This window comes from Natator depressus, chromosome 1 (genome assembly GCF_965152275.1).
Source record: "Natator depressus isolate rNatDep1 chromosome 1, rNatDep2.hap1, whole genome shotgun sequence".
Classification (NCBI taxonomy): domain Eukaryota; kingdom Metazoa; phylum Chordata; order Testudines; family Cheloniidae; genus Natator; species Natator depressus.
This window is the reverse complement of record NC_134234.1, coordinates 319,810,294-319,833,140: the sequence shown is the minus strand read 5'-3', so window position 1 is coordinate 319,833,140 and position 22,847 is coordinate 319,810,294. Positions and strand designations below refer to the sequence as shown.

At 42.5% G+C, this 22,847-nt stretch overlaps 1 protein-coding gene and 1 long non-coding RNA gene across 2 annotated transcripts in view; one reads left to right on the top strand and one right to left on the bottom strand.

The window, feature by feature from the left end:
* LOC141980814 (uncharacterized) overlaps window positions 1–22,847 on the top strand; it is a 34,250-nt gene that overhangs the window by 3,729 nt on the left and 7,674 nt on the right. The window contains exons 3-4 of the long non-coding RNA XR_012637610.1: window positions 1,331–1,397; window positions 13,383–13,461. This is a non-coding gene — a long non-coding RNA (uncharacterized LOC141980814). The remainder of the gene's footprint in view (window positions 1–1,330; window positions 1,398–13,382; window positions 13,462–22,847) is intronic.
* LAMB4 (laminin subunit beta 4) overlaps window positions 7,513–22,847 on the bottom strand; it is an 81,962-nt gene continuing 66,627 nt past the window's right edge. The window contains exons 27-34 of the mRNA XM_074942453.1: window positions 20,165–20,370; window positions 19,014–19,217; window positions 14,628–14,772; window positions 11,982–12,189; window positions 11,066–11,204; window positions 10,582–10,758; window positions 9,400–9,553; window positions 7,513–7,652 (exon numbers count right to left, since the gene is read on the bottom strand). Coding sequence (XP_074798554.1) covers window positions 7,513–7,652; window positions 9,400–9,553; window positions 10,582–10,758; window positions 11,066–11,204; window positions 11,982–12,189; window positions 14,628–14,772; window positions 19,014–19,217; window positions 20,165–20,370 — 1,373 coding nt within the window. The remainder of the gene's footprint in view (window positions 7,653–9,399; window positions 9,554–10,581; window positions 10,759–11,065; window positions 11,205–11,981; window positions 12,190–14,627; window positions 14,773–19,013; window positions 19,218–20,164; window positions 20,371–22,847) is intronic.

The following is a 22,847-nucleotide window of genomic DNA, read 5'->3' as shown; positions in this document are numbered from 1 at the left end:
TGTACTGACTTAGCTAGTGCTTTTTATGTAGCTTGTTGTAAAACTAGCCAAATATCCAGATGAGTTGATGTACCTCCTGGAAGACCTCTGTGTACCCCCAGGGGTACGTGTACCCCTGATTGAGAACCACTGACCTAAGTTATATCAACTCACAGCCACCACAGTAATTAAACTGCTTTTGAACATCCACACTATGCTTCTTGTGTCGGCGGTGTGCGTCCTCACCAGCAGTGCTTGCACGGATTTAACTGTCAGTGTGGGGCATTGTGGGATGGTTTCTGAAAGGCAGCAACAGGAGATGTAAGTAACGCAGTATCTACACTAACACTGCGTCACCCTAACTACATTGACCCAAGTGCTACGCCTCTCGTGGAGGTGGAGTTATTAAGGCTAGATGAGTTACATCGGTAGGAGCTGCATTTTAGTGTAGACACTTACAGAGTTCGGTCGATGTAAGATGCCTTACATTAACCTAACTCTGTAGTGTAGACCAGGGCTCAGAGTGTCAACCTCCCTGATCCTTGCGCTTTGGGGGACCCCGTGCTTCAGGACGTGGGGTCTAGGGTGGCCTGGGGAGTTAGCGGGGGGCCTGGGCAGGCAGCATCGAGCGACCTGGCCCCAGCTCACCCTGCTCCACCCTGCCGACTCCCAGCATTGCTCAGGGGAGTGGGAGGAAGCTGGAAAGAGGCGGGGTTGGGGCGGGGGCATGGGGAAAGGGGTTGAGTGGGGGTGGGGCCTGGGATGGAGTGGGGGGTTGTCCCGGGCCCCGCACCCCCCTAGAGATGGCCCTGGTCACAGCTAAATACAAGGCAGAACAGATTTCTTCCCCAACCCCCACTTCCTTTCCTCCCTGGGACTGGAGGGGTGTTAATGGGTCACTTCTCCTTGAATGGTTCCTTGAAATATGTGTTAACTACTTATTCTAAATAATCTGTTCCACCTTTTATTTATCTGTGACACTCTGAGTAAGTTTCCCAGAAGAATTGCTGTGTGTAAGCTGGAAAGCTTGTCTCTTTAACCAAATTAAATTGATCCAATAAAATATATGACCTCAGCCACCTTGTTGCCCTTTGAGGTAGGTAATTATAATCATCCTCATTTTACAGATGGATAAACTGAAACACAGAAATACCAGATGATTTTCCCTAAAGGTTAAACACCAATTACAGATAGAACTTCACACCTCTAAAAGAAAAGGCTACTCTGTCCAAACTATAAGTATAGAACAGTGGGCACTGTGTGTGGTTTTCATAAATTTTTTTCAAAGTAACCTCTGTTTTTTTCACTCTCCATGCTCACTGAATTTTTCTCTCTGTTTCTTTTTTCACAGTCTTTTAAGGCTGGTTGTGAAGAATCGAGTTAGCTGGCCGGATGATGATGACCACCTTGACTTCGTGGTCAGTGTAGACCAGGATGAACCATACTAGCTATCTTGATTTTTCAGAATCCTGTTTAAACACAATAATACTCTAAAACATAACCTCAGAATACAAGTCAGCCTTTCAAAACCTAGCATGTTTGCAAATTTGGAAAAATGAGTTTGCCTGTGCTTGATTTAATTATTTCCTTGCAGTATTAGCAAGCAAAACATTAGGATACAGCTTGAGAACCAGAAAGTAAATCTGGGCATTTTAACTTGATTGTGTCTTAAAATGTTAAAATAGCTTTAAAATGACATTTTGTAGCATACCATATTCCTCTGGTTGGTGAAGTAGCTTTACAGTCTTGTGTGTGTGTGTTGGATCTAATTACATGAGTTAAAAGTGTCTTCACTGAATCACAATTCATCTTATGCCCAGCCAGAGGTGAAAGTAAGCCGGTACGCCCTGGTACAGCGTACTGGCAAGCAGCAGAGATGAGTTATATGGGCTCGTGGTTCCAGCAATATTGAGGGCCTGGGGGCCTGGCTTCACCAATGTTCGGGGCCGGGTCTCCCCCCGGTCCCACCTGCTGCCCTCCCACGCCTCCCCCGAGTGTCCCCTGCCCCCCCTGCTGCCCCCGCGCACCTCCCTGGCTCCCAGAGCAGAGCGTCCCTGTCTCTCCCCTGCAGCTCCATGCTGCCTCCCTGCATCAACTGCCGCTGCAGGGTCCTAGTGCCCCCTAGCTCCTAGTGGCAGGGCAGGCTGCCCTTCCCCTGACCTTCCCCCTCAGACCCTTTCATTTTCCAGCGGGACCCTCCACCGGTACAGCCACCCCCCGTGCCCGCAGTCACCGCTCCTGCCCCAAGCTGGGCTAGGGGCAGCCCCATTCCCCCACCCCCAGTGGGGCTACAGTGAAGGGCAGCAGCAGAGGATGAGGTGCACATGTGATGGCAGCCCTCACCCCCAACAGCACCCACCACAGGGGAGGCGAGGGAGATTCCTGGACCTGAGAGGGGCCCTAGGAGCATGTGTAGTGACAGTGGTGGGGGTGAGTGTGCTGCTGGGGGAAGGGGAGAGGGGGCCCCCTCCCCCAGAGCTCGCTGCTGCCAGCGGAGAGGGGCTGGAGGGAGTCCTCCTCTCTGGCTCCAGTCCCCAGGCAGCCTGCCTGCACCCCAAACACATCCCCAGCCCGGCCCCACCCCAGGACCCGTACCCCCAGCCAAAGCCCTCATCCCCCCACACTCCAACCCTCTGCTCTAGCCCTGAGCCTCTCCAACACCCCAAACCCTTCATCTACAGCTCCAGCCAAAGCCCTCATCCCCCCCGCACCCTAACCCTCTGCCCCATCCCTGAGCCCCCTCCCACACCCCAAACCCCTCATCCCCAGCCACACCCCAAACCCATCCCCAGCCTCACCCCACAGCTCTCACCCCTGCACCCCCTCCCATCCCCAAACTCCCTTCCAGAGCCTTCACCCTGCACCCCTCCTGCACCCCAATCCCCTGCGCCAGCCCAGGGCCTTCACCCCAGACCTCCTCCCCACACAAACTTCCTGCCCAGAGCCTTGGGCAGGTGGGGGGTGGAGTTTGGGGGGGGGCGTGAGTTTGGGCAGGGGCAGGTTCTGGGCACCACCAAAATTTCTACAAACCTGCCACCCCTGCTGGTCAGAGCCGGTGTGTCATACTGGGGCGGACCGGCTTCCCCAGGTGGCAATTTAAAGGGCCTGGGGCTCCCAGTGGCACCAGGCCCTTTAAATGGCCACCTTTAAATTGCCCCTGAGTCCCAGGGCTCCCAGCCACCTCTGCAGCTGGGAGCTCAAGGGGTGATTTAAAGGCCCCGGGGCTCCCAGGTGCTGGGCCTTTAAATCCTGATTTAAAGGGCCCAGGGATTTAAAGACCCCCCTCCTCTTCTGGTAGAGGCCACGCCTCTTCTGGGTGAGGCCCCGCCCCCTCCTCAGGACTCCAGAATACGGGCAAGTCCTTTAAGTTACTTTCACCCCTGTGCCCAGCCCATTATGTATCTAAAATATAAGTGGGAAATTTACATTTAAAAACTTGGATTTAGTATAACACCAGATTCTATGAAACTTGACCTGTTAAATGTACATGGCTGACTTATATTTGATGCTATATCATATCAATACTTACTTTATATAGCATCTTTCTTCTAACAATCCTTTACAAATTTATTATTAACAATAAGAAGAATTAAATAATGGAAATTAGAAATCTGTTTAGAAAATAGACAATTAGGTGTCCCAATACATTATCTGAGGAAGTGTACATATGTTGCCCTCTCGTGGGAACTTTATTTTTTGTCTTTCTTGTTTTGCTTAATCTAAATAAGGCATCTGCCTGAATTTCTGTTGTTGCTCAGTGTATGGAGGATATAACCAAAACAATGGTTGAAATCCTGGCTCCACTAAAGTCAAGAGCAAAACTTCCTTTGACTCCAGCAGAGCTAGGATTTCACCCAATATGTTGTACACTACTACAGTGATTGTATGAATAACAAGGAATATAGTTGACTAAATGACCAAATGATACTGTTTCATAGAAGTTGAAATGTTTTGCAGAGATCTATCAAATTTGGATACATTTTTGACAGGAAGGTTTCTGAGTTCCAGAGCTCTCAGGTCACCCAAATGGAAAATCTGATCTTATGGATCTGAAAATGGACCTGTCAGCAGAATGCCATTTTGTAAAAAAAGGTGGAAAGGTTTTGTTTTCATTCAGTGAGTGAAAACAAATTTTGAAACCTCAAAAGTTGTTGTGAAATGGAATTGTGATCCTGCAGCCCGCTCTGCTACCATGGTTGACATGGCCATATGTAACTTGACTGCATTGGATGCTAAGCTGACTTCATTCTTCTGGGCGATCCTCTTTACTTTCTCGCTTTTCTGCCCACCATTTTCACTGTACCCCCTAAAGAGGTTTAACATAGTTCTATCCAACTTCCTTATGCCATATATACTCTTCCTTATAGCTTAGCAAGAACAATATGGCAATTATCACACTGCTCATACTAAATCCAGTTGACAATTTTCCTCTCTGTCCACCTTCTAGAAGCTTGAAAACTGGATCTTCAAAGCCAGGAGTGGACTAGCAATTTTATATTCATTCTTAAATTTCTGTAAACAATTTTAGTTGACCTGTTTTAGTTAAAATATAGTTGGCCATGTTCAAAGCTAAAAGAAAGTTGAGCGCCTTTTCTCTAGAATTAGACAGAGATGTATTTATGCAAACAGCTCAGATTGTCAGTGTTTTCCAACTACAAGAGTTGATTGATTTTGTTATAGCACTTTTTAAAAAAGTGATAAAAATGTAAAACACTAAACCAGGAATCATTTGCATACCTACATTAAGATGCCTTTGTTAGTGTTAATCAAAGTTGTAGTTTGGCTCCATCATTTTCACAATGAAAGCTCTTATACTATTAATACATATTGTGCATTGCCTTGGGGCACATTTGCGTTGAATAATAAGAATATCTCTACAATCTCATCTATTCCAGTAATTCTCCCACCCTACTACCTGAGCTCTCATAAATGTAAAGTTACAACTCTGGAATTTTCTCTTTAATGGATCAAAATGCTGCTTGCCTTTAGATAAGGAATATTTCACACAACACCCCAGCATTAGAACATGTAATGTTAAGAGCCTTTTATTACTGCAGAAAGTTCTGAATTCTGTAAATATTGCAAAAGCCTGGCGTTCATTTTAACACTCAGCGCTGCTCTTTGCACATGGCAGTAGCCATATAGGCCCTTCAGAAAAACTGAACAAAGTAGATAATGGGATATCCTTTATTGGACAAGTGAGGTGAGGGTAACGGTAGTAATTTTAGCCAAGTTAGAACCATTGTTACCACACAGAGAAGACAGAAATTTATAGAGGGGTTTGAAGTACTGCCTGGTAATACCAAGCACTGAGACTGGGATTTTCAAATCCTAGGATTTGGAGGCCTAACTCCCTCCAGATCCTTTGAATATCCCAGCCTGATGCTTTCTCTTTCCTGTGCTTAGTCAACCCTGTAACCAAAAAATAAAAAAAAAAAATCATACCTTGTGTCTTATATTCTAACATTCTTTTCATGTTCTTGTTGAAAAAAAGCAAGTCTTAGCATGTTAAAACTGATTTTCTGGAAATGCTGCATCAATGGAGATATTAGGAACCACAGAACACAGATTTTCAAAACTTCATAGTCCTTTATATTCACTATTTAATAATAAATATTATCAAAATGTATTTTGTTGCACTAATAAAAAATGTGGGCAATCGCCAGTGGCAAAAATAATACCTAATATCTCTCAGCATTCATGAATAGTAACCAAACAAGCTGTAGCTTATAGAGGTATTGATTTCAAATTCTGTTAAGATTGTACTTTCATTGCAATGTTAGTACTTTTTTAAGACACTGATTCAGTTGTAGATTAATTAGAGCTAAACGGGTCTTTCCCATCTTGGATCAGAGCTTTGAGATGTGGGTTTATGAACCCCAGGAGTGGGTTGAGTTAACCCTCAGTATCTTGTTTGACCATTTAAGTGCCACACCCTTTGTGATATATTTCACTAGGAGGGTGGTGAAGCACTGGAATGGGTTACCTAGGGAGGTGGTGGAATCTCCATCCTTAGAGCTTTTAAGGTCAGGCTTGACAAAGCCCTGGCTGGGACGATTTAGTTGGTATTGGTCCTGCTTTGAGTAGGGGATTGGACTAGATGACCTCCTGAGGTCTCTTCCAACCCTGATATTCTATGATTCTATGATATAGGGCCCTGCTCCACAAACACTATGATCAGGTGTACACTACAAACTTGCATTGCCATAGGCGCTTCTGTAGCTCTTCTGGTGAAGATGCTCTAAGCTGACGGGAGAGAGCTCTCCTGTTGGCTTAATAACTCCACCTCCACGAGAGGGGGTTGCTACATCAGCCGGAGACACTCTCCCACCAACATAGCGCTGTCTACACAAGGGGTTAGGTCAGTATAACTATGTCACTTGGGAGTGTGGATTTTTCACACTCCTGAGCAATGTAGTTATACCAAAGTAAGTGTAGCGTAGACCTGGCCAACCAAACATAAGTGCTCACTAGGGACTGCTCCGGTAGTAATCACTATGCCTGGTAGTGTTTGCAGAATCAGGTGCATCATTGGTTTTTATCGCTATGACATCTTTATTATACAGCGCTGTAACCTGGCTTTTTTCATGTGGATTAGATACATTATATTACGCGAGCTTTTGATCAAAACATTTCTTTAACCAAAGTTAGTGAATTTACAACTTATTCTAGTCACATTGGAAAGACTGGATTCAAACATCTGTATACAGCCACCTAGTGTGTGAGAGGAAAATTGCAACCCATCACCTATGTCCTTTAATAGGCCGATGCTACATGAGGATACCTTCAGTGAACAAACAGGCTGCATGCTTCACTGGGCTGAGCAAGGCTTGCTCCTCCCTGCTTTGTCCCAGCAAAGGTGACCAGATTTTCGAAGTGAATCCTGGGACCCCTGTCATGGGGGGACAGGGGTAGTGGTGAGGGTACATAGGGGACAGTTCTACTTGTCTACTTGCATTCAGAGGATGTGCATGGGAGGGTGACAAAGAAAAGGGTGCCTTCAGCCATGCAAACTTTCCATCCTCTCACTTCTCAGCTTCCACATCACCCTGTATAATTTGTCACTCACACACCAGAGGGCCATTGCACAGGGGTGAGTGGAGGTTCACTGAAAGGCCTGGTGGTGATGGTAGGTTGTCAACAGGTGACAAACCTGGTAGCGAATAGTCCTTGTGGTGACTGTATCCTTTGAGCCTGTTACCTATGTCACTGGGTGAGCTACATTCAGATTCTCCCCTTTTCACCAAGAGCAGCTAGTGGGCTTACTGCTGGGAGTGTCTGTAAGAGTCAGCATGAAAAACAGCCCCTGCTAACTTCTTCAAGTATTTTATTAAAAGCTTTTTCCTAGTGCCATGTAAATTAAACTGGACTAAAAACCAACAGAAAATTAGATGATTCCATGTATCTAAGTACTGTACACAGCACTGGCTTAGCAGAATACAGCCATTCAATTCTGAAAAGTTCAGAAAATGGTAAAAACAGAGGCTTGAGCCAATTTCCATTGCCATTTGAGACAGGATGTTTTACCAGGTCCTAACTTTTGCAAGTAGCGTATTTGTTTTCTTGCTCAGTAATGTCCTTTTTTATGGCTATTACTTGATCCTCTAGTTGCTTTAGTTGATCAGCCTTATCTTGTTTAGTCTGATTCAGATCTTGGAGCTTCTTTGCCAAATCTGAAAGAAGAAAGTAACATTTAATGATGCATTTATTATTGTGCAAGTAAAAACTGCAGAACTGTTAGATTCCCTTGGAGAAATGTGTGTTGTCGCTAAAACTATTTGACAAGAACATGTGTGTTTTATCTGCAGATTACAACAGCTTTCAAGATGTTTATTTTTCCAAGTGAGCTTTTATTGTTAGCCATTGTGAGTAAGGCTTTGTCTACACTACACAGCTTTCAGTGACCCAGCTATGCCGCTACAGCCATGCTGTTAAAAGACACACCGTGTAGTCACTGTTTGTCGGCAGCAGAGAGCTCTCCTGCTGGCAAAAAACTTCCATCCCCTACAAGCGGCGTTAGCTTTATCGGCAGCAGAGCGCTCCTGCTGACAAAGCGCTATTCTCACTGGCACTTTTCCTTGACAAAACTTTTGTCTTTTTTGGCGGGGGGTAGATGTTTTTTTAACTCCTCTGAACAACAAAAGTTTTGTCGGTCACTTGCCAGTGTAGACATAGCCTTAGTCTGTGGAGATTTTGTCTTGGTCAGCTGGTTTCAGTGGTGATGACTCAAACTGAGTGCTCAGCAGTGTAAAGGCTCACAGTCTGGCTCCAAATAACTCATGCTACTCTCCTTCATGGGAGTTTTATGCAGGTAATTCCACTGGCTTCTACGCAGTTACTCCAGATTTACACAAGGGTTGTTCAGAGGCCCCCAGTCTTTATCATGAAAACACGTGCAATGACGATGAATCAAAACTGCATTTCTTCATGATGTGCAGTCCTAAGAGCCCCATCGTCATGGTTTCGGGGCCTTTGGACTGGGGAATGCTCAGAGACAACAGAACAGGGTTATTTTTCTTCAGTGTCTTTTCTCAAGGTTTATTCCCCCCTGTGCTCCCCTTCTTAACCCCCATTAACATCCAAAAGAATTTAGTCCCATGCTGGCATTTGCTGTTCGGTTATTTCTATAGGCCGCTGAGCCTGGTAGGAGCAAGCCCCGTACTGCTTTCTTTGAAATCAGTAATAAAACTTCCATATGTTTCAATGGATGCAGGATTGGGCCCAGTCAGTAGACTGGTGCTATGCACTCTGGTGGTTTGCTAGCATGGGGATATTACTGTGATTTACTATTGACACACAGACTGTAATGCTCATAAAAGTCAAAAGCCTAATGCTCAAACAGCATCCCACCAGCATGTCCCAGCCACTTGGTGTTTGCAATCAGTTGTGCTTTACAGATGTACACAGAACCCATCAGGACAAAAGGGCCTCATCTTACAAGGTGCCGAATAGCCTCACCTCCCGTTGGCTCCAGTGGAGCTTGTTGTATTCCACCCCTCCCCACCCATCCCAAATTTTCACCACTTGAATAACTTTTCCCCATTCCCCTGGCAAACCTGCTGATTCCAATGGGAACCAAAGGTGCTCAGCACTGGGCAGGATTGTGCTTTCGGGTACAATGTTGCAAGCAGTGTGTTTTTAAATCAATTCAGTAAAATTGTTGCAAAACCCTGTGTGGACACTCTTACACTGATTTAAACTTGGCTTATAGCAGCTTGTGTTAGATAATGTACAGGCACAAGCTAAACCAAGGTAACGAGTTTGAAACTGTTTGCAGTAGTTTAACTATGCTGGTTTTTAAAACTGATTGTAGGTAAGGCAGTGCACTGTGTGTGTAGACAAGGCCTTCAGGTTATATTTCCGTCTTTCAGCATTTTCATATGTATTTCACTGCTGGGCACAGAAATGAAAGGGGGACACCTGTTATTCTTTTGATGTTTTCTTCAGTCTCTTCAGCCAGTTTCTCTGCTGCTTCTTTCAGCTGCTTCAGTTTCTCTAATGTTTCTCTGGGAAGCCCTTTCATTTTTACTTTTTCTTGCAGAATGGTGTATTTTCTCTCAAGGTTGGTAAATTCCTGCAACAACAAAAACAAACAAACAAAAAAATCCCACTTTATTTTGTGTAACGACATGCCCTGTAATTTATTTGACCTACGAAGAAAGCGGAGATTTTTCTACCTCATTTACCACTCCTCTCTGAATCACACATTATGTCTTTAATTCTTTTTAATCTAAAACTCACTCGGGACAAATATGCATTGAATGAAGCCCTGAAAATGCAAAATCCAGCAGAAATCAAAATAAAAACTATCTTTCCTGTTGAACAATCCAAAATAAAGAGAGGATAGAGCTGGATAATAAATATAATTTAAGCAGGATTTTAAAAGATTGTGTTATTCCTAGTTTATTTCCCTTTATTGATTTTGGGTTTGTTTCCATTTTAGACACAAGGCTCAATTCAGTTTTAATGAACTAGGCATAGCATAATTTTTACAAATTTGGTTTTATAATATTGACTTTCTAGCTCTGGGCCTACTTGGTTTTGGTTCCTGTGAAGGTTGCAGTTTGATTTCTGCTGGATTTCTTGTAGTGTGGAGGCTCATTCAGTGCATACTTTGGCTTTTGATCTGTGGCTGTTTGTTATCCATACACAGAATTCTGGAAAATTTCTACTTAGTGGGTACTTAAGAATTTGAGCTATATTGAGCATCAAGGGGAAAAAACAAGACAGTTTTCTCTGAAGTCAAGTGTGTTAAATGCAAGGGACAAGACTGATACCTTCACTCACAATGAGTAATACCTTGCCCCATGATGTAACATACTATTCAATGAGAGTAAGGATATCACAGTCTGGCCCAAGATTTGTGTTTGTTTAAATTGATGTAAGTAAACAGGACTGTTGTTTGCTGGATAAGTTAAAATGGACAGGAAACGCTTCTAATTCTGTGAAACTCTAAATTGGATGGCATAATGGAATATTTAAATAAACCTTGGAAGGAGCATATATGCATATTTACAGTACACTTTTCATTAAAAAATAAGTGCAAAACGTGTGGGAAGGACAGCGATTTTCTTTGTTGAATACGTGACAGAAATACATTACTTTATCTGTGTCCATAGCTTGATTTTGTGCCTGTTCTGCATCTGCTTTTGCATTTGCAGCCTGGTTCCCATTCATTGGCATTTTCTTCTGCAGCATGGCAATTTCATCTTCCAGCTCAGACTGTTTATCTGAAAAGTCCTTTAGTTCATCACTTGTCTTATTCACTTGATTCTCAGCCTATAGGAAAACAACCAGAAAGCCATACTCCCTTTATGCAATGTATAACTAACCTGCAAAACTCACCACTGAAGGATATTAAGGCAAACAGATTAACAAGTCCCCTTTAAAGTGGAACTGGTGCCATATCTGGGCCAAAATCTGTTCACATTTACACTGGTCTAAATTTATAGTATCTTTGGGATCTTTGCATTGCAATCTAGGTTTTAGAAACAGGCTGTAATTTAAGTGAATTGCAAGAATCATAACATCACACAATAAATGGATAATAAACTAAAATCATTGGCTATATTGTACATAAAGATACCTGTGAGATTTTTGTCTTAATTTCTTGTATCTCTCCATTTAATCTTATGAAGGTGTCTTTGGTTTGTCCTTTCGTGCTTTCAGCTTCCTTCAGGTTATTTATCATTTCATCAAGAGGTGGCAGAGCTTTTGCTGCTTCCCTAAAATAAAAGTAAATAGTTGTGTAATATTGTTATGTATAAACACAGTAAAAGGCATCTCCTCAAATCCCTTTATACCCCCAAACCCAGAAATGCATTACTAGTCCCCTGGTTCCTTGAGTCCAGCATTCACCAGCTCTTCCAAAAATCTAGAATTGCTGGTCCCAATGGGATGGGAAAGCAACCCATCAAAAAGAGAAATCAACATGGACTTGAAAGTTAAGTTTGGGGTGTGTGATGCGGCAGGCTGGCTGATGCTGTGCTACCATTCAGGAGGCCAAGAAGCTGAATACATTTTACTCCTCCTCACATTCCTCCTCTGGTTGCGTATCACCACTCAAACCGCCCAATGACTGAGGTCCCAAATGAAGTGAAGAGCTTCCTTGGGTTGACAAGTCTGCTTGGCTAGTTCAGCAGGCAGAGCAGTCAAGATCTAGCAGAGATGTAGGCTCAGATCCTCAAAGGTTTTTAGGAGCCTAACTTCTATCAATGGGGATTAGGCGTCTAAATACATGAGAGGATCTGGGCTGTAGCTTTTGATGGTTTACACAGCTTTGCGTAGTGAGAAAGGTGTCAGATCATTACCACTGGAGAGAGGCCCCAGTGCAAATGAAAAGTAGGAACATGCTATAATGAAAGTCCAGAACTTTATTTGCTGTGTAGCCTTTCCACCTGCTGGCTGGCATACTGAGTGACTTCACTAATGAATTTGCCCTAGGTATGTGCACTGCAATTTCATTTAGATTTATCACATCAGTAAGAGAATATTCCACTCACTCAGCTTGTTTGGCTTCCACCAGAAGTTTTTGGGCATCTTTCCTTTGTTTATTTAACTTGTTCACATTTATTTCATAGTCCTCACAGTGTGTTACAAGGTTCTGGATTTTATCGAGCATATTTGTTAGCTCTTGTGGAGTCCTTGGAAGGTTTATGACTAGAACATGCTTTGCCACCTTCTCTATGTCTTCTGGAGGTGCACTTTCATCTTTAACAAATAGAGTACAGAACATAATAAGATGTACCTTTCTGCACAGTGCAATTTAAACATTGATACAGTGTCATATATGCTGAGTTATGCTGGCTAATAAAGTTGACAAACCACAGCAAGGAGGGGTCAAGCACTTGTTGTAGTGGAATGTTATATTTCAAGGTGCTGCTAATCTGTTGTCAGAGCAGGATAAAAATGGATTTGAGCCTACTCTGAACTGATGCATTAAAATTTGGGTGTAAAACTCAGTCCCCAGAAGGCTCTAAATCATTGATGTTTGCAGTGTTGCTGTAGCCATGTCCCAGGGTATTAGAGAGACAAGATAGGTGAGGTCATATCTTCTACTGAACCAGCTTCTGTTGGGCCAATAAAAGATGTTACATCACCCTCCTTGTCTCTCTAAATCATTAAAAGAAAAGGAGGACTTGTGGCACCTTAGAGACTAACCAATTTATTTGAGCATAAGCTTTCATGAGCTACAGCTCACTTCATCAGATGCATACATACTCTTTCCACAGTATGCATCCGATGCAGTGAGCTGTAGCTCACAAAAGCTTATGCTCAAATAAATTGGTTAGTCTCTAAGGTGCCACAAGTACTCCTTTTCTTTTTGTGAATACAGACTAACACGGCTGTTACTCTGAAACCTGTCTCTAAATCATTGACACATTTGCTGTGTTGTGCAGAGCCCATTTCTCCCCCCATCCACCCGATCAAAGGGACACCAAGGGGAGTGTTGTGTGAACGTGGCCACAGTGTTTGGAAGGTGGCTTTATAACACCTATCCAATGGTTAACAAGTAAGACTGTGTGGAAATAAACATTTGAAAAGTTTGTGCAAATGTTGCAAAACAACCTACCAAAGATTAAACACCAGAAATGATAGTGGTGTGCTGTTCAGGGGGCACCGTTAACTCCTTCATTCCCGAAGGGTAATTTTCTTAGAAATATTTTACAACAAAGAACAGAAACAAAAGCTAGTACACATGGCAATGCTCAGTGTGGCTGAGTTAACATTGCCATAGGCACCTTAACTGTTATATTTCCTGCCTTTTTAATTTGTAAGTAAAACCAATTATGAACGATTCATTCACCGTTGCTATCAAGTAAACAAAATCTATGAATCACTAGGACTTATGCACAGTTTTGCCTTTATTTTTGATAATGTAACTTAATTATCTCATTACAAAGGAGGACTCTGTTCCCAGCTGTCACTCCACCACAGCGGGCTGGATGCTACTGGATTGCCAACCCCAAATGTTCAAAAATCGTAAGTCAAGCCATCAAAATCACAAGACTGGCTTAAAAATCTTGAGAAATCAATAAAGCTGGGGTTTTTTACTTGCCTTCTGGGTTTGTCTGTTTGTTTTTTGAACCTTTAGGATTAACTTTTTTTCCACAGCGATGAGGGCTGGAAACTTTATTTTAAAATGAAAGCAGAGATTCTGCTGCAATCACTTGACTCCAGGTCTAGGGCTCTAAGAAGAACACCAAATATTGTGAGATTCACAAGGGCTGGCAACACTGATTCGGTGCGTTCACTGTCCTAGCTATTTTTAAAAAAGGAGAGGAAGCAGGTCAAGGGAGGGTGAGAGGAAAGTCCCCAGTTCCCTCCCTACCATGCAACAGTCAACCTGGTGCCTCTTAGTGAGCATGGAAAACTGCATTGTTAGGGGGTTGCTGGGCTTTATGCAGGTGAAGTGCAGAAGAGTGGGAGATGAAATGCAGCTCCCAGGGGGTGAGGATGCAGAGCAGAGCAGGGCCCATGCTTGTAAACTGGAGTTGCAGATGCTCTGCCCCACTTATGGCTGTTAGAGCTGCATAAATGTGGATCCTCCCCCCCCCCCCCCCCCAACGCAAGCCATCCTCATTGTCACCTTCTGCCAGCCTATTCAGGGCTGGGGGAATGTATCACTTTGTGTCCTGATTTCTGCGGGACTAGTGGGGGAAGGCTGAATGTGCCTTTTGCCTTCAGCTGGCAGCCCTGCCTATGCGGTCACTCCCCACGTGTGGCTCCCCATAGAGAACCTTCCATGTGGAAAATGCTCTGGAGCTTGTGGGCATGACTGGACCAACAATTAGTTGTGTAAGGCAGTAACCATCTGGACCACTTGCATCCACATGCTTAACATTAAGCCCATTAATAAGTCGTCACAGGATTGGGACTTAATAGATCTCAGGGAAATAGTCCAACATACTGATATGCCATAGGAGGGAGAGCTGTGTTAAACAGCATCACTGAAAGAGATTGATTGATTCAAGTCTAGACAGCAAATCAGACACATGTGTGCAGTGTGGCTCTTAAAGCTGAAAATGCCAGTGCATTTTGGGGGTGCCCAGGCTGAGGCATCACGTTACAGAGCAGAGAGGTAAATGCCATATGATACTGAAATACAGGAAGCAGGATACAAAGAAGAACTTTCCTTGCATATTTACCTAACAAAAAGTCTTTAACTTTTCTGATGAACTCCTTTGCGTTCTCTCTGTCAATTTCAGTTTGATTGTTAGCTTTCTCTAGTTTCCCATGTAACCGTGAGCCTTTTGTCTTGGTCTCTTCTGCCATTTTTCTGATGCTTTCAATCTGGAAATATTTTAAAATATAGTGTTATCCTTTCTAGGGTTTAAGTGTCATTCTTTGGCAAGCTTGGCTCCCATCGGGATATATTAAAACAATACTTATAAAAGACTTCGGCCCAGCTTCTTGTCCTGTTAAACTGAGTGGGTGTTATAGCATTGACTTCATTTGGACCTTCACCAAAGACGACATAACATATTCCTTCCATTTTCAAAGACTGTTAAACAATTATTGTTTTGAAGGCAAAAAGTGTCTACTGTTAAAAAACGAGATGCTGCACTTCACTCACTCTTAAAATGATATGGACATTCAGGCTGAAGGAGGGGAATATCTAATAATTGCATCTACTCCCCCCCTTTCTGCTTGGAATCAGTGTAAAATGTAACATTGTTACATTTATTATTAAAATTATTACATAAAGGATGGTGCCAAGGCCAATAGGTTTAAAATATGCCTTTAAAAATTGAATGTTTCCCTCAATACTACATTCATAATCAGTTAGGGCTGGTCTAATCTTAAAATGCTGCAGCAGTGCAACTGCACCACTGTAGCACTTCAGTGAAGACGCTACCGACACCGCTAATGGGAGAGATTCTCCTGTCAGGATAGTTACTCTACCTCCCCGAACGGCAGTAGCTGGGTCAATGGGATCATTCTCTCATCAACCTAGTGCTGTATTTAGGTTGGTTTAACTGCATTGCTTAGGGCTGTGTATTTTTCACACCTCTGACAAGGTAGCAATACCAACCTAATTTCCTATTGTAGACCAGGCCCCAGTTGACAGTTTTATTTTAATTAGCTATATTTCAACAGTTTTTTAAACAGCAAAACAGATGTTTGTTTCGCTGGAGGCCATACTGTGTTTAGGTGAAACTTCTATGTACTGGTTCTCTACAATCCAGAGAGAGAATGCTTCACACGTGTTTCAAACAGATTAATTAATCCTCACAATTTCCCTGTAAGGTACTGTAAATATCACCTGTATTTTATAAAGGAGGAAACCAAGGCCCAGAGAGGTTAAAGGGACATTGTCACCTGAAAAATCAAGTTTCTGTCTGAAAATGTTGGACCTATTATTGTCACAAGTATCACCTAAGATTATCAGGATTGAAAGAAACTAGTAACGAGAACCAATTTTTAATATTTTTCCACTTTGTTTACTGTGCATTTAACAGGATTTTATGTATAGTCATTTTCACTGTTTTGTTGCATAGTTAGCAAGGGAGACCTGGCAACTGAAGAGATCCTTATAAAACATCACAGGAACAGCACACTTCATATTTGTAAAGACATTTTTAAAAGTGAAAGACCAACTATTTGAAAAGAGTGTGCCTTCAGAGAATGGCTTTTTTAAAAAAATTACTTGTGAACTTAAATTAACTTTATGCACATGAGGAATCCCACTGATATCAATGAGCATGCGGTGGGACTTATTCAGGTGCATAATGTTAAGCAAGTGGTTAAGTCTTGGCAGAATCAGGACCAATGTCTTGCAAGGTCACCTGTCAAGTCTGTGGCACAGTCAGGAATATAATGTAGCTTTCCTGACTCCCAGTCCTGTGCTTTAGCCACTAGATGACATTTCTTCCTTGATGTAAAAAGGCACATTGGGACAAAAAAGAGGTAGATGTTCACTTTAGAAGACAATAACAGCACATCAACATTTTTGCCACTGTTTGTAGTACTGTGGGCAGATGTTGGCCCCAGAATATTAGAGAGACAAGGTGGGTGAGGTGATATCTTTTATTGGACCAACCTATGTTGGTGAGAGAGACAAGCTTTCAAGCTACACAGAGCTCTTCTTCACGGCTGGGAAAGGTATTCAGAGTTTCACAGCTAAATACAAGGTGGAACAGATTGTTTTACATAACTAATGAACACATATTGTGAGAGATCATTCAGAGTAAAGTGGCCCATTAACAGCTCTGCAGTCATAGGACAAAAAAGGGGAGTTATTGGGTTACAGATTGTTCTAATAAATCATAAATTTAGTGTCTGCTGATTTGATCACTATCTGGTGGTTGGATTTCAGGGACTGCATAGATGTCCTCCTGACAGTGGAGAGATTGTGGTAGAGGTGATGTGCCAAAGGCACCACTGTAGTTCCCAACCATGATGACTATGTTAAAGAGGCCGACTGACAACTCTCCAACACCATCTACTATAAAGAACTCAAAGGCCATCCCACAGCACAACTTACATTTGTGTGTGAAGATATCACCAAATCTTTTCCTAAACAAATCTAAAAGAAACTCTACAAACTTCATCCCCCATGACTACACCCCAGGGACCTGCTACATGCTTGCCAAGAGATACAAACATCATATCTGGCCCTGGCACTCTTACTGAAGGAATCTCAGGACTCATCAGATCATCCTCAAACCACTCACCACACAAAGGGCCAGCTTCCTCCAGAACACAACTGACTTCCTCCAGAACCTCTGCAACATTAACAGTGTCCCTCCAAACACCATCATTGCCATCATGGATGTCACTTCCCTACACAGCAACATCCCTCGCAATGACGACATGCATCACTGCCTCCCTCAAATATCTACAAACAATGGACAACACTCAGCTATCCACCCCAAACACGTCACTAAACCCCTCCATTTCATCCTCACCCATAACAATTTCACATTCAACAACAAATACTGTGTCCAAACCATGGAAACAGCCATGGGTACTAGGATGGCTCCCCAAAAGGGTCACCTTGAGGAAGAATTTCTGAAAACACCATGAACCCTGTGATATACCTAAGATACATCAATGATATTTTCATCCTTTGGACAGATGACCTAACTCCTTCAGGTTTCCACCACAACTTTAACAACCACCACCCATCCATCCAACACTCTCTCAAACACTCCTGCATCAGCATCAACTTCCTGGACACTACAATCAGCTTCAACAATGGAACTCTACAGACAACTGTATACAAGAACCTCATGGACCACCATGCCTACCTTCAAAGATCCAGTAACCACTCCAAGAAATCTGTCATCTACAGCCATGCCCTCAGATACCACAGAATATGCTCCTAGGAGGAAGTCCAGGATACAGATCTTAGCACACTTAAAATTGCCTTCACCATATAAGGACACTCCTCAAGACAAGTAGATCGCTTCAAGAATGGGCCACTCAAATACCGCAAAAGAACCTGCTTCAATACAGAAAAAAACAACAACAACTTTTGATCAAACACACACACACACACACACACGTAGTTGTCACCTTCCACCCCACACTGGAACCCAGATGGTATATTATTAAATAATTACAACCCATACTCAACTGGGACCACATCCTGAAATCAATCTCTCCCATCTCCTTCAAACATCCCCCCAACCTCAACAATCTCATCATCAGAAGGAAGCTCCCCACAGACCAGGACCCACCAACTCAGAGCAGCACCAGAGCCTGCCATAACAACAGATGCAAAACCTGCAGACATCTCTCCATTGCTATAACGATCAATACCCCCCACAAAACACCTTTCACGATCTATAGGTCCTACATATGCCTATCACAAAGTGTGGTATACCTCATCCAGTGGATTAAATGCCCTAATAACAACTACGTGGGTGAAACTAGACAGTCACACAGAAAAATGATAAAACACAAAAACACTGCATCACTTGTGAGGGAACACTTGTCACAAAGCAGTCACTTTATATCTGACCTCTCAGTCCTTGTCCTCAAAGGAAACCTTCACAGCATGAGACTCGGAGCTTAAAATCATAACTATGCTAGACACTAAAAGTTCTTTTTGCTGATACAGACTAACATAGCTACCACTCTGAAACTAAAAATCATGGTCTTAATAAAGACGGCTTATTATAACAATCTGTAAACCATTTACCCTCCCCTTTTTTTGTTCTATGCCTGCAAAGGTTTTAATGGTCCACTCTGAATCCTCTTTCACAATATGTGTTAACTCCTTATGCTAAACAATCTGTTTCACTTTGTATTTAGCTGGGACACTTGGAGTGCCTTTCCCAGACCTGAAGAAAAGCTCTGTGTAGCTCAAAAGCTTGCCTCATTCTCCAACAGTAGTTGGTTCCATAAAAGATATTACCTGATGTACCTTGTCTCTCTAATTTTGACACTGTCCCTTTTATAATAAATTGTGCAATTACCTTCTGGACATGACCGTTTGGATTAGTCAGATTCTTTGTCTTAATTCCTGCATCACATTTGGCTGCCAAATTATTCCTCAGAATACACTAGATTCGGTTATACAGCACCTGATTTTCAGACTCTTGTAGGTGTCTGGTCAAATTATTTAACAGCATGTCTGTTTCTTCAGCTTTCTTGACTGTGTTTGTAGAAAGAGGAAGAGTTCCACTACAGTTTGGGCCACCACATTGTTCGTTTCCATTGCTATTTCGACATAAAGCTCCCCCACAAGCTGTTATAACACACGGAAGGTTTCCTGGTAGCCCACAACTCTGCAATAAAAGCACGTTAATGGCAAGAAGCAACACATGTTGAGCTTTTCAGGATTCTGAAATGTAATACTGGAGCAAGGAAGAATATTTGACATTTATAATGGCACTTTTCTCCTAAAGGATCCGAAAATACTTCACAAAATACAACGCGACTGAGATGGAGGCACCTCTGGGATAGTGGGCAGTGAGCCAGCTGACACACACTATATAATGGTTGATGAAGTGGGGGAACCTTTTGGACAATGACAACAGTGAAAACAACTAGTCTTACAAAAAGTGCTGTGGGATGCTGAGGCTCTGTGTACAGTATAAATATAGTCATGTCAAGGAATGCAGTTAGAGCTGGCTCATCCCCTTGCCTGGTTACATCTGTGGTTCACATCTGAAGTGTAGGCTGAACCTTAACTATGTGAGTAAAGCCATGGCCTAACCATGAAACCATAGGTCTAACTGAGTTATAAAACATGGTTAAGATCCAATCTGTGTTACAAACTGAACCATGCTTGTAACCAGGCTAGACAACAGAATTGTAACCAGGTTCTTTGACATGGCTTTATCTCATATGACCTTTAGACAGGGCCTTAATGTCCACACAGAGCAGACAGTACCTCTGTTTTTAAGACCTCATCCCCAAGATCCCTCTCACTTCACAGGGTCTTAGAGCCTCGGCTTCTGCCTGAGCCCAGAAATCTATGCTGCAATAAAACAGCCCCGCAGCTGGAGTCCTGTGAGCCTGTCAGCTGGCACAGGCCAGCCACGGGTCTCTAATTGCAGTGTAGACATACCCTGAGATCTCCTTTTCCAGATTTAAAAGTATTGTAAACATTCCTTTACAAAAAAAAAAAAAAGAAAGAAAAAAGAGTGTATATCAGTGTTACTGATTGACAACAGCAAAAGCAAGTATTTTATTTATCTCCCTTTTAAAAATAAAATCCATAGCACTTTACCTTTTCATTCAGTTTTTGGATATCTGGAGTCTTGAACATTCTGAGCTGCTCCAAGGTATAGTTTTCTTTTGAGGTTCGATTGCCTAACATGGCAAGTATGCCATCCCTGGTGTTTTCTGAATGTCTTATGATGGGGATTGCTCCACTGATTTTCTCTACAGCAAATGATGACATTTGGTAATACTTCCTGATGTTGCTGAAGGAATCTACATGAAGAGAAATAGCATTTAATATGAGAGGCAGACCATATTTTATTGTATCTAACAAATACATTCTTGATACATGATGAGTGGCAGTAACTTCGCTAGGTTGTCAGCTGGTTCTTGACTCTGCATGAGAAAGGAAATTAAGCTGGGGAAGCCAGGGATTGTGATTTTCTGTCAGGTTTGTGAATCCTTTATTCAGCCAGCTATGGAGTTTTTATTTTAGAGCTCTAGCTATTGAAAGCCTAAAAACAGATACAACAGGGATGGTTCCCACATCCTTTTTGGATGTCCAAGATATAGGGCAGACAAATAAAGATTCCGGTGTATGAACGGGTTCTGATTAATGACTCAGACAGCTATTTACTTGTATCAAGGGCTCGTCAGCTGATGGAATTATTGACTAGATGGCGCATCCAGTCACTTCTGCCACCAGTCACTGTCAGAAGACAGGATACTGGGCTAGATGGACCACTGGTCTGACACAGTATGGCAGTTCTTATGTTCTGCTATTTTGAGGTTGGGATGGGAGAATTAATTTTGCCAATTGAAAAACCCCTAAAAATGGTCATTTCTATTATCACAATTCAGCAAAGCACTTAATCCTATCCCTATTCATCGTAGCACTTAAAAGTTAAAGAGGTGCTTTACTGAACTGGGACATAAATGTAGAACAGAGATTTAAATTTCTGGGGTTTCATGTGGTTTGGGAAAAATGCAATTTTAGATTTGATGCATTCTTACATTTTTTTTTATTCCCCTGTTAATCCCATAAACAAGAGAAGAAATGCTTTCAAGCAAGAACCTTTCTTGTTTCCTTATCTTAAGCTCTCAAATTTGTATTGAAACACAATAGTTTAAAGGAAAATTTTTCTGAAACTCAAAACATTTTGCAAAACTTAAAATGTAAAGAAAAAGTTGTCAAAGTTTCATAAAAACTACAGCTTGCACTGTGTTCTCCCACCATGTTAGAGTGTGCAGGGAGTAGTGCCTCAAGTGGCTTCATTGCAATGAGATATTATTTATAGGTCATTCCATATCATAGGTTTCTATTTTCGTAACCAACTCAGGGCTTGTCTACACTTAAAAAGCTACAGCTGCATAGCTGCGCTGCTGCAACCGCACCTTTGTAGCGCTATAGATACTACCTATGCTGATGGGAGGGATTCTCCCATTGGTGTAAATAATCCACCTCCCTGAGAGGCAGTAGCTAGGCCAATGGAAGAATTCTTCCATCAAGCTAGTGCAGTCTGCAGGGATTTAGGTTGGCTTAACTACGCTGCTCAGGGGTGTGAATTTTTTACACTCCTGAGAAGGAAGTTATGCTGACCTAATTTTCTAGTGTAGACCAGGCCTCAGCTGGATACTAGAGGCCTGATCCAAAGCTGACTGAAGTTAATGAAACTTTTGACTTCAACAGGTTTTGAATCAAGCTGCAAAGCCAGAGCTGGAAAGTTAATTTAATGAGTATGCATCAATTGTGAATATTCATTTTAAGGACATTGATGTTAGTGTCTTTCCAGCAACTCTAATTAACCACTATAATATTGACATGCTCTAGACTGCTAGCCAAACAAATACTTAGGAGGAGATCTATGCACTACTGACGCTCTGTTTTTCAAGGTCTTATGCAAAGACAGACATGTGGGGTCCCATTCCCCACCCATGGCTCAGGCTTTCTAACCTCACCAGACCGACATCACACCAAAGGGAAACAACTCTGATATGGTGCTGGCACCAAACTGAGGATAGATGCAGGGAAAGAAAAAACAAACTGAACAGGGAGGAAGGCTCATGAGAGAACTGGCAGCCTGGTGGCAGTGCTTATTGTTGGAGCTGTCAGATACTTGATGGCAGGGCTAATGGCTGCATAGGGCCATGACTCCGTATGTAGTATAAACCAGAGACCTCAATTATAGGTGTTTTATAAGAATGTCTGACCGTTGGTCTCCAAAAGGTTGAAAGTATGAAAAGGCCTCTGAAGCTGACCAAACGGCATCAATGGGTTAAGCTACAAAGGTACATAAACCAGTGACCTGCTTACCACTTTGCATAAGATGTTCTTTCTTAGCCCCGCTTTGAATAGGTTTCTCCAGCTTTATGAATTGCTTTGAGAAAATCTGAGCAGGAAGTGATCAATGTGGGAATAGCACCATGCTGTGCTGAAACACTAGTGCACTAGCCTGAATGGAGGAGTCAGGCACAAAGGGGTGTGGCAGAGTGGATCATCTACAATTAGTTGTTTTCTTTCCTTCCTTCTTTCTTTCAGCTTTATCTTTCATCCTCTGTTTCATTCTTTTAATCTTATTTAGCTCCATTTTATTCTTATTGAAATAAAACAGCAAGAAACTTTGAATTTAGAGAAGTGCTGGTATTTTGCTTCATGTAAGCACTGAGCACATTAATAAAAACAACAACAACAGCAAGCCCACTTTGAATGTACACATATTCTATAGGCTGGAATTAATTTACATCTTTCT